We start from the raw sequence: 11079 nt of genomic DNA on the forward strand, positions 1-11079 counted from the left end.
TTTTAGAGGGTATTCTCATTGAATCATTCATTCAATTGATTCATTCAAAAACATTGATTTATTAATGAACAAAGCACCAGTACAGTGTTTTGTGCAAAGACACCCTATGATTTATTCTCTTTTGGTTTCATTTGGACACTTTTTGTTGGCAGAGCAAAATAGAAAAAAAATAAAAAACAAAGACAAAGAAAAAGACCATATTAAAAACCATATTAAAAAAAAACAAAAAACAATATTGCATCTAGAATGTAACTTTCCTAAAATATGAATATCTTCTTTTCATACCTTGTTTATTAATATCTTTTGTAAAAGCAATATCACACTTGCAAGCATGCTGCTGGCCTGAATCAGGGCTGTGATTACTAACACTGCTGTGTTGAATCCTGCTAACATTCGTGTAATATTTTTTTAAATAAAGCATAATATTTTTAAATACATAAAAAAGTATTTGTATACATATATAATATATTTCAGAATGTTGTGGGTACAAACAGATCTGTTTTACAGTTTCTTTTATTCCACCTCTGTAAAAGTGAAAGTGACATGACATACAGCCAAGTATGGTGACGCATGCTCAGAATTCGTGCTCTGCATTTAACCCATCCAAAGTGGACACACACAGCAAACACACATCCGGAGCATCCATTTATGCTGCGGTGCCCGGGGAGCAGTTAGGGGTTCAGTGCCTTGCTCAAGGGCACCTAAGTCATGGTATTGCCAGCCCGAGACTCGAACCCACAACCTTAGGGTTAGGAGTCAAACTCTCTAACCATTAGGCCATGACTTCCCCTTAAAGCCGACCTTGGCAAACAAATTAATGTTCATGTTGAAATCTTGTCTGTATTAATATCCAAGGTATATGTATTTTCACCTAGAGCCTTTCTGTCTTTGCTGTACAAAGTTTTACCGATAGTACACATTTTACCAGCAGTGCTCTCAAGAGAATGCATTTTCATATGCAGCATCCTCATTTATGCATTAAAATGTCTATATTACAGAGTAAGGTCTTGGCAGCCCCTTTTCAGCCCGTGGGCTTTGCAGAATGCTGGCTAGCTGATCAATTCAACAGTCTTAGCCCTCTGTTCCTTGGCTTGAGGGATCTGCTGTGCTTCTATACATATCAGATCAACTGGAGAGATATGTGGTCTGACAGCCCTCTATCCGCAGGTATCCATCTAATTGCTACAGTATCTGTGCCTGCAGTATTATATACTGAAAATGGGACACAGATTAAAGTAAAATTTAGTTTTAGGGCAGAATTACTTATCAAAGTTTGTAGAACTATATGTTTCAAGAAACCTCTTTATATTACTGTCTTGTTTTAGTTGAGATTTTCTTCTGTCTGCAGTGAGTCTGGACTGTGGATTTTATAGTAAGCCTGTAACCTGTCTGATCCAGTGCTTTCCACCATGGCTGAGATTTGCACAATGCCTGAGGTGCTTCTGGGACACTGGCCACACGCTACATCTCCTGAATGCAGGAAAATACTTCACTGTGTTTCTTATGGTCACCTTCGCCAGCCTCTACAACATGGCCAGAGGTACACACCAAATGAATGGGTAGAAATATCTTCTGGATAAAACTATGAACTGGCAAATTTAATACAGCATTTAGTGACAGGAAATTCTGAGACTGTAGATTATATAGTAGCTGTTTGAGCACAATATTTTAAGCATTATTTACAGAGAAAGCTTTACACGTCCTGCACTTATTGTAATCTGTGATCTACAATGATATTTGATGTATTGGTTGTTTAGGAAGACAAACAAGAGCATAAAATAACTGATTGCACCCTTAACTTATGAGAATATGTTCTCATATTTCAAACAAATAACTATTCTATGCAGATCTGGATGTTTAATGGTTAATGTAAGGCAAATATCAAGGACCTTGAAGTGTGATAATACTCAGTCTCACAGTCTGTGTGTGTGTGTGTTTACTTGTTTATGCTACATTGTGACCAATTGTCCCCACAAGGATGGTAAAACCTGCAATTTTTGACATAGTGGGGACAGGCCTGCAATCCCACGAGGGGAAAAAAATTATTCAAAATAGTAAACGATGTTTATCTGTAAGTGTAACAATGCAAACAGGTTTTCTGTAAGGGGTAGGTTTAGGGTTAGGGTTGAGTTAGGGCAAGTGGTTCCCAATCCTGTAGAACCCCCAACACTGCATATTTTAGATGTCTCCCTATTCAAACACACCTGATTCAACTCATCAGCTCATTAGCGAAGACTCCAAGACCTCAAATATGTGTGTCAGATAAGACAGACACCAAAAACATGCAGTGTTGGGGGTTCTCCAGGACCAGGATTGGGAACCACTGAGTTAGGGGATAGAAAGTATTGTTTGGTCAGTATAAAAGTAATAGAAGTCTATGAAAAGTCCCCAGAATTCTCAGAAACAAACGTGTGTGTGTCATAGAGAGATCTTCTCTGCTTGTGGAAGGGAGAATATACCTGTATATATGGGCCATGGCTACCTGTACAGGTGTTCTAGTCACAGTGAGCTGGGATTTAAGGATGGATTGGGGATTACTTCAGGGAAATGGCCTGCTAAAAGACGAGCTGGTGTTCTCCCAACAGGTAAAAGTTAGTATACAATTGTAACACTGTTTTTTAATAGTTTTTATTGAGTTTTTTTTTGTTTTTTTTTGATCTGGAGATTATCTTTGTTAACATGATACATAATATATATTATATATAAAAGGAATGGTTTGCCCCAAACTTTTGGTCTTATCTTCACACAAAGCTTTAATATATTAGGGGCATATTTATGGGGAAGTCGTGGCGTAATGGTTAGAGAGTTTGACTCCTAACCCTAAGGTTGCGGGTTTGAGTCTCGGGCCTGCAATTCCACGACTGAGGTGCCCTGGAGCAAGGCACCGAACCCCCAAATGCTCCCCGGGTGCCGCAGCATAAATGGCTGCCCATTGCTCTGGGTGTGTGTTCACGGTGTGTGTGTGTTCACTGCTGTGTGTGTGCACTTTGGAGGGTTAAATGCAGAGCACGAATTCTGAGTATGGGTCACCATACTTGGCTGTATGTCATGTCACTTCTTCACTTCACTTCTAAAATGTATGTGGAGTTTTGCTATTTGGGCTATTTTGATTGGCCAATGGGCTGGTTTTGTTACACAGATCTGGCAACCCAGTTGACATCCCCAATCCCTATTGACTTTTTATAATATAAAAGTGACCAGGATATCATTTAAAAATGCAATTTCTTTCCATGAAAAAAAAAAAAAAAAAAAAAAAAAAAACAGTTTATGGATAGAGTTATGATGGTTAGTAAAATTAACATTTTACACGTATTGAGTGAACTGTTCCTATGCACATACCCATAAATGTCTATGTGACCCACATGGTACAGAAATTGGATATTAGTTCTCAAAAGTTCACATTTATTCATGTAGCAGGCAATATCAGCACTCAATCTGGTTTAGAAAAGATTTGGTAGAAGAGATACCACTGTACTAAACCTTTCTGTGCTGTCAACATTTCAGATCCACCATATAGGTATTATTCAGTCAAATTGACCATACATGACAAATCACAGCTAAAAAGTCACAATTTGGTGTTGATTTAGTCTATGTGGTGACAGTGACAGTGCAAGCATTTAACATTGGCATCTCATGAAGTTTCAGGCTGAAAAGTTGACATTAAATGAACCACTAGGGGTCAAAGTGAGCAGCACAGTGTTGCCAATTTAGCAACTTTGTAGCAAGATTTAGCAACTTCCCCACATCCTTTTGAGACTTTTTTCAAAAGTTTAGGAACAAATATAGCAACTTCTTGGACAAACCTTATCTAATTTCTCATCTTGCCCACTGATCTATATTCATCTTTACATAGATCAGTGAATCAGCCATTATGATGTCATCTAATGACATTTAGCTACCAGTTTGAGCTACTTTTAACTGAAAGCAGTTGGCAGCACTGGACCTGCAACAGCTCTGGAATAGTCTTCAATATTGAGAGATGTGCTCTTTCAGTGGTACTACTATACAGCTATGCTGGCGGATGTGCTGTTGCGGGTCTCTTGGGCTATAAATATCCTCCTGGCTCAGATGAAGGATTCAGCTGCAGCTGCCACAGCAAGTGCCCTGCTGGCACCACTGGAAGTCCTCAGGTTAGATTTCAGTCACATGCTCTAAGCAGCAAGACAGCAAGTATGTAAACTTATAATCTGGGATGATCAGCGCAATCACATTTTGCTATAATTTAATTTTAAAGTGGCTGCTGACTCATAGGAGAAATATTCAGGATTACATTGTACCTTAAGAAATCCATTTTAAAACTGTAAAAAAAAAAAAAATGTTTGAAGTTGTAAAAAAGATTATTGGACTATATTTGATAAGAAAATACTATTTCAGTCTTTCTATTTCAAAGCGTCACATTTAATTCAATGTGTTAGTTGCTTTTTAATTGTAATCAATTATGAAATTCACTTGCAATTTTTTAGTGAAGATAGTTTTCGGTGTAGGAACCATATTTTTGGAGGTTATTTGACTATTTAGCAGAAGAATTATTATTTAGTGCATTTACTTCCTTAATCGTTTCTTTCTGTTCAACAAGACGTTTTATTTGGAATCTCTTTCGGCTGGAAAATGAGCAACTGAAAAATTGTGAGAATTGTTGTGCTGTTCGAGATTTCTGCAACATCTGGAGGCATCTGGAAAAGGATCAGAATGTGCTATCTAAAGACTATCACAAAATCGGCACGCGTGCCACAATATGCTGTTTACCTCTCCCAAAACACAGGTTATTTTCTGGACAACTGCTGAATCTGTTCCATCTTAGTAGTTTAAAAAAAAAATTGTTTAATAATTCAAAGAACATAGTCAATGATATCTAAAAAATGAACAATGTTGTTCTTTTGCAGGGTAAAGGAGACGAAACTGCCTGTTGGGGGAACAGATGCAGAGATTCATCTATGCATTTAAGAGAAAAAATCTGTCTGTATAACTTGAACAAAATTTAGTTTTAAATATTTGATAATATAGGTGTGCAAATGAGATGTTAGATAAGAAAATGATAATCCTGTTAACAATAATGAATTCTGTAACTATATTGGTTCATTTAGACCTTACTGAGACATTTCACATGCATTGTATTTTCTGCAATAAAGTAAAACTATTCTAACGTTGTGTTTTTTCCACGATAAATAAATTGCATCGTAAAAGTCATTTTAACCGACAATAATAGGCATAACCTAATTATCCCTCAAAATAATCCTTTCCTTTATTTCGCTTCCAAAAAACAATCATACAACCACGTTTTAAATGTCCAGACCAGCTGATATGCAAAAAACAGGCAAGCATTTACTATACAGCAGCTTGAGAACAAGAGTAAGATTAAAAAGCTTGAGAGGGAAAACTGAGAGTCCAGGCTACTCTCTAGAGAACTGTTGTTCTCTGTTCACCTTCCCTTACTGTACTGAACTCAGCAGTCCCACAGTCAGCTTTGTACATAGCAATCCCACTGTCCTGCTGGAGTCAAAGCAGTATAGTTTATTTCTGAAGCATGTAAGTCATGTTATATTAAGGAAAGCCTTTGTCCTTCACTTGTTTTTGCCATGCAGAAGTCCATGATCCATTTGTTTCTGTAATTGGCAAGAGTATTTAGTCAGAAATGCCAGAGCTTATGCATCACATGCATTCATAAAAAAAACGCACTGCAGCTTGCCTTAATGTACTGGGCTTGTATATGTGCCTGTATTTACGTATGCTAAGTGGCTTCTTTAAAGATCCTTAAAAATTTTTAGACAGTCGTGCTCAGATGTTTGCATACCCCTTGGGGAATTGGTAAGACATTTAATATTTTTTTAAAAAAGAAGATCATTAAAATGTTGTTGTGTTAGTAATTTAGTATTGCCCTGAAGAAGCTGCATAAAAGATATTTGTGTAAATTTCATAAGAAAAAAAAACTACACAAAAATCCTGAGACGTTTACATACCTTTGATTCTTAATATTGTGAGTTGCCTCAAGCATCACAGTTTTGCATGAGTCCCTCAATTGTCCAGAGCAGCAAAACTGGATATCAGCATTATATAGCCACTTTAGGGAAGAACTCAAATGTGCAGAGCATGCTGGGAAACCAAATAACTTACTGGACCTGGAGGATTTGTCAAGAACAGCTTAACTGCTCAGGACAAAACAGAAACTCATGCACAACTATCGCAAAGGACCTACAAACAGCTACTGATCTTTAAGGAGGCAATATATGATATTAAAATCCAAGGGTATGTAAACCTTTGAAAATAATCAGATGTGTAAATTTAATTATTTTGTCTTGTAGAATAAATGTAAATATCTCTCAAACAGCTTCATAAGGTGAGTAATAAACTAAAGTGCAGTTGTTACAATCCCTTCTTATTTTTAAAAGAAACATTTTGTAGATTCTTCAAGAGGTAGGTAAACTTGTAATCACAACTGTATTTAATGCAGACATTTTTCAGTCTATACTGGAAAAAATGTTGTATGTCCAGTTCCATGATCATGCAGCTTTAATGTAATGTTCAGTGACATGGGAGATTGCCTTTACTGATAATGATCCTTTTTGGTGTGGGAAGCTGCAGACCAGTTTTTAATAGTACGAAGTGGAGGAAGTCACTGATCTTCTTCTAGTGGTCTCTGTCTGGTCTGTTCCTCTCTCTGTGATCTGGGGCTGCTGGTTGCATGCTCTTTTTCCCCTTTCTTGCTGGCAGGGTTGAGGGCAAGCACACTGGCCGCTCTCTCGGGACTCTCCGGAAGCCTTTCAACTTCCTGAGGGTTGTCTGGCTCTTTGGCTCGACTTGGCTCAGTCTTGGCTTCTTCACCTTTTTGGGACCTCTCTTCCATATTGAAGTGAGAGCCATTCCTCAGTGTCTCTCTACAGTCTCCATAGAGATGCTGCTCCAGAGTCAGATTTGATGCTGCCAGGTGTTTGAACTCTGACTCAAACGGAAAGCCACCGCCTGGCTGGGTAGCACCTTCCACCTGGCTCAGGACCGCAGTCCCCCTGTACACCTCGATCGCCTCCGGAAGCATGGACTTGATCTTGGGGAGCCAGCGTTTGCGAACTCTCCGGGCATTGGTGCACATGTCTGCGGCAATCACATTCATCTCGCTTTCTTTGAAGTTAGGGGCAAAGTTCTGACAGTAAACTAATGATAAAGCAGAGAGAGAGAGAGAAAAAAAGAATATTAATGCTTCAAGTCAACATTGAGCGTATTTCACTTCTACACTGTATTTCCGAATGAAACATACACATATTTCCAAATGAAAAAGGATTAAATGTTGGTAAGGTGATTGGATCATGAAAAGTGAAAACTGGAGGCAAGGAAAGTTTTGATGAAAGATTTTGAAGACTTTAAAAAAGCAAACCAAGGAATCATGTACACTAAAACAAGAAACATATATTAAATAGAGTGCCTTTCGCTAACTGTAAAAGCATAACAAAGGGTTTCTCACGTTTGACTGTGTTGAGTATGCGACTGTCCAGTGGTTTGCGATTTGGATCACAGTTGGAGGAACGTATTCCAGTCCCACAGCTGTCAGCCAGTGTGTTCCTGCAGTCAAAATACCATAGTCAACCACTGGAGGGCACACACACAATATTTTTCCAAAAAACCATGCGGTCCTTATAGTCATCTAAAAAATATACTAAACATTTGAATGTGAAAAGATTGATTCCATCTCTGCTTGGCTATTTTTACTGCAGAACTAAGCTCTTGGTATTTCAGACATTCTACAGATACACATTACACTTGTTACACATCTGTAATGTTTTAGACCTGTCAAAAAAAGCAGCTAGAAGACGCCTCAGCAAGACTTTGTGTTTGACCCCAGCACAGAGGTGACAGTTCATCAGCTGCCCACGAGTCATGAAGACACCAGATCCTCCAAAGCACCAACAACAGAGAAACAAGCAGACCTTAGCTCTGAATCAGTGACTCAAATGACTTAGTCTGAACTATTAAATAATTCAGATGACATGGAGTTTCAGACAGGCTGCTATTATTCAGGCCTCACCTGCAATCAGCTCCAGTCTCTCTCCAGGGTCGCCCTCTGTGTAGAGAGCAGGGTGGCAACGGTAGCCGATCTGGCTGATGAGTCCGGCAGGCAGAGCCTCTCTGTCTCCTCCTAACAGCACACAGAAACGGTTCTCCAAGGACAGAGGCAGGGAGGACACCTCCATCTTCTCTTGCACTGGTAAGACACACAACAGATCACACTCACAGGGATAAATCCGTAGTGTTTTGAGCTGCAATGGAGCAAAAGAGAAGTCCATTAAAAGACATTTACTGCCGTAGATCCCGGACGAGCCCCCGAAGATCTTCCCATTTGTCAGGCTCTCGTACGAGTCATCTTCAAAGTCCTCCTCCTCGTTTTGGTGTGAAGTTGGGCTGTCTGTGGTCGGGAGGCTAGAGGCACCAGGACTGGCATGATCTCGGGTCGAGTGCTCGTAAGCATGCATAACGGGTATGACCCCGTTTGCGCCTCCACTTGTATAGAAAAGAGTGCCATTCCTTGAAGATCTGCCTCTAGGTCCTCTGTCCTCCTCTGAGTGCTTTAGCTCCCCGTTCTGAGCACACACCGGGGTCTCCAGCTTCTCTTCTTTGATCTTGCAGACAGTTGTGGGCTGGTCGCCTAGCAACAGGGAGGAGTTGTTGTTGTTTGGGCTCGGGGGATCATCTGTGGCAGATGTCTGCGAGTCACAGTATGGAGCGCTGGCCTTGAACATGAGGTCCATTCCTCGCTCTACGATGTTCTGGATCTGAAGGTAGCCTGCGGTGTACATGACCATCAGTTGATCGCTGGCACTCACCGTCATCCGGCCTGTGTAGCAGAATGACAGAATCTGCTGGAAGCAGGACGGGGCCACTGACGAGGGCAGCTCAAAGAGCGTCTGGGCACTACCGCTGAACAGGTCACGGAAGTAGAGGCTGCTGGCCGCCAAAACGGCACGGTGGGCCTTGAAGGCCTGTCCGTTGACCATGATGGCCACATCGCAGTGCTGGCCCAGCAGCCGCTGTTCATTAAGGCTGTCCAGAACAGTGCTGCCAAAGTTTGGAATCTCCATGTGCAAGAGCTGAGACATAATGCCCGTTTCAGATCTCTGGAGAAGACAGGATGTTCTCACCAGACATCTAAGACAGCAGAAAGTCAAAATGAAGGTGGACCGGCTTGATGAGGTAACAAACAGAAAATGACTAGATTCAAAAGTCACACAATGTTTATCTGGTGCAGACACAGCAGAAAAATGCGACAGAAATGCTGCACAGCAACTCCCTTGGTAAACAGCTCTCTTCACCCCAACATTACTAGAGTCTGCATGTTTGGCAACTCAGCATAAGCTTGCCTGGAGTATTCAAAAGAAGCTGAAAAGTGACCCACAAAATCACCCACCCGCCCACCCTCCCTCTCCACCCCGCCACTACCTGACCTCTATAGCAGAATCTTCCGAGATGAGAGAGAGAGAATACGGCCAGGCTCCTCACAGCAGCTCAGCATGAGGAAAGGTACCTTGAGAAGCAGAGATACGTCTCAATCCGTCCTCTTCCTGCCCGCACAAGAATGAGCCAGCGAGAGGGAAAGCAAGCGTCTGTGTGCAATCGATGCACCATCTACTGTATGTCACAGAAAGGGGGAGAGAGGCTATAGGCACAGACACAGAGACTAGGGAGAGAGGGGGAGGGAGTGAGACTGAAGGAAAGTCATTTAAGGACACAGAGTGAGAGAGAGAGAGAAAGAGAGAGAGAGAGAGATCGAGCGAGAGACAGAGAAAGAGAGAGAGAGCCTGATGCGGATAACTGCCCTGCAGAGAGTAAACGTGTTCATGTGCGATGGAGACAAAAGACAGGCAAGACAGAAAGAGAGAGAGCAATGGCTCACTTTTATTTGAGCGTCAACAGACGAAGAAAAGACAAGAACAGGAGCGTGCACCCCACATGCACTAACCCGAATACGTGCAGACACATATTCCATCAGAAGCCGTGTGCCTTGATTGGCTGCATGTTCAGGATTATTTACATTAAGGGCAGACAAACGGTGTGTGCCAGGAGAGCAGCTCTGCATTGCAGTCCCTGTCACAGGCTGGCATGCTCAGTACAGAGTCTGCATACCCAATCAGATGTGCCAACACGGCATCAGACAGATACTCAAACGATAAGAGAAAGAAAAGAGAGAGACTCAGCCTCAAAGCTGCCCTGAATGTCAGATCAGTACATCAAACCGAGAAGCATTTTAAGACGGCACGTATTAGACGGATGGCTGAAAGACTGTAGTGTGCAAGTAAGAGTTGAGTACGGAGCAGTGGGGCAGTAAAGCAGCGTCTCTCAGCAAAGTGGGGAAGAAGGTGCTATGCTTCTGTCTCTGACTCGCTGCCTTTTAATGCTGAGATGCTACGGGCTACGGCGTGAGTCAGCGCTATTAGAGATGAACTGCCATGTTCCAGTCTTCTGTCTAATATCAACAGCAAAAAAAAAAAAAAAGATAATAAATCAATAAGGTGCAGCAGACACACTCCCTGTGAATGCTGCAAAACTTGATTCCAGCTTTCTGTCTGGTCTTTTTAAAAGCTGTGAAACCGTGTCAGGCCGGAGGAAAAAAGCAAAACTTGACACATTAAGCTGTCTCTTGAAGAAAGTTCCCTTAAACTTGTTCCCAGTGTGAAATGCACACCATCATTGAGGAAAATGTCCTCTTCCAGTGTGAAGAGATGAACATCGTAAGTTATTTTACATTTGGAAACACAAGTGCCTGTGCAGACATCTGTTAAGTTGACAGCTGGAGCTCTAGTAATAGACAGCGTTAGTATGGTCACATGCATGATGTCCCTGGGGAGAACAGACTGCAGTCTGAGCTGGTGGGAAAAGGGATACTCCATACTGCCTTCTAGAGGGCAGACACAGACTTACAGCAATAGAAAACTTAAATGACCTCCCGATGTGCTTAGACTTGAAGTTGCAGTTACACCATTTTCTCAGCACGATACATCTGACTGTTCTTCTCATAAAAGATTGTTTAAAGAACTACTCATCAGAAAACTAATCTCAAAATGAAACATTTATGTGTATGTATCTGTATTGTTGGTA

The 11079-nt window shown here is 41.2% G+C and overlaps 2 protein-coding genes across 4 annotated transcripts; one reads left to right on the plus strand and one right to left on the minus strand.

Annotated features, from left to right (window-relative positions):
* The first annotated feature begins 884 nt into the window (after window positions 1-884).
* On the plus strand, window positions 885-5143 carry LOC109079591 (xenotropic and polytropic retrovirus receptor 1 homolog). Its single transcript, XM_042724797.1, has 4 exons — window positions 885-1167; window positions 1349-1540; window positions 2425-2585; window positions 4884-5143. The coding sequence occupies exons 1-4, from the start codon at window positions 945-947 to the stop codon at window positions 4980-4982; spliced, it is 675 nt and encodes a 224-aa protein (XP_042580731.1). The 5' UTR covers window positions 885-944; the 3' UTR covers window positions 4983-5143.
* Window positions 5144-5838: 695 nt separating this feature from the next.
* Window positions 5839-11032, minus strand: LOC109083309 (nucleus accumbens-associated protein 2-like). 3 transcript variants are annotated; one of them, XM_042724795.1, is made up of 6 exons: window positions 9509-11028; window positions 8288-9132; window positions 8015-8191; window positions 7777-7882; window positions 7454-7551; window positions 5839-7146 (listed from the first exon to the last, which is right to left on the minus strand). In XM_042724795.1, the coding sequence occupies exons 1-6, from the start codon at window positions 9607-9609 to the stop codon at window positions 6611-6613; spliced, it is 1863 nt and encodes a 620-aa protein (XP_042580729.1). In that variant the 5' UTR covers window positions 9610-11028; the 3' UTR covers window positions 5839-6610. The 3 variants fall into 3 exon arrangements, with proteins under 3 accessions (XP_042580729.1, XP_042580728.1, XP_042580730.1); XM_042724794.1 differs by having other exon boundaries at window positions 8015-9132; window positions 9509-11032; XM_042724796.1 differs by having other exon boundaries at window positions 8015-9132; window positions 9429-11008.
* Between the last annotated feature and the right edge of the window lie 47 nt (window positions 11033-11079).

The sequence above is a fragment of the Cyprinus carpio genome, chromosome B5, assembly GCF_018340385.1.
Source record: "Cyprinus carpio isolate SPL01 chromosome B5, ASM1834038v1, whole genome shotgun sequence".
Taxonomy (NCBI): domain Eukaryota; kingdom Metazoa; phylum Chordata; class Actinopteri; order Cypriniformes; family Cyprinidae; genus Cyprinus; species Cyprinus carpio.

Bases quoted from the DNA above. Each gene is read 5' to 3' on its own strand.
- LOC109079591 (XM_042724797.1), top strand. From the start codon at position 945: ATGCATTTTCATATGCAGCATCCTCATTTATGCATTAAAATGTCTATA. The intron at 1,541-2,424 runs GTACACACCAAA...TGTGTGTCATAG, and splicing joins CCTCTACAACATGGCCAGAG to AGAGATCTTCTCTGCTTGTG. The intron at 2,586-4,883 runs GTAAAAGTTAGT...GTTCTTTTGCAG, and splicing joins AGCTGGTGTTCTCCCAACAG to GGTAAAGGAGACGAAACTGC.
- LOC109083309 (XM_042724794.1), bottom strand. From the start codon at position 9,609: ATGGTGCATCGATTGCACACAGACGCTTGCTTTCCCTCTCGCTGGCTC. The intron at 9,133-9,508 runs GTACCTTTCCTC...CTGCTGTCTTAG, and splicing joins ACGTATCTCTGCTTCTCAAG to ATGTCTGGTGAGAACATCCT. The intron at 7,147-7,453 runs GTGAGAAACCCT...CTTTATCATTAG, and splicing joins CATACTCAACACAGTCAAAC to TTTACTGTCAGAACTTTGCC.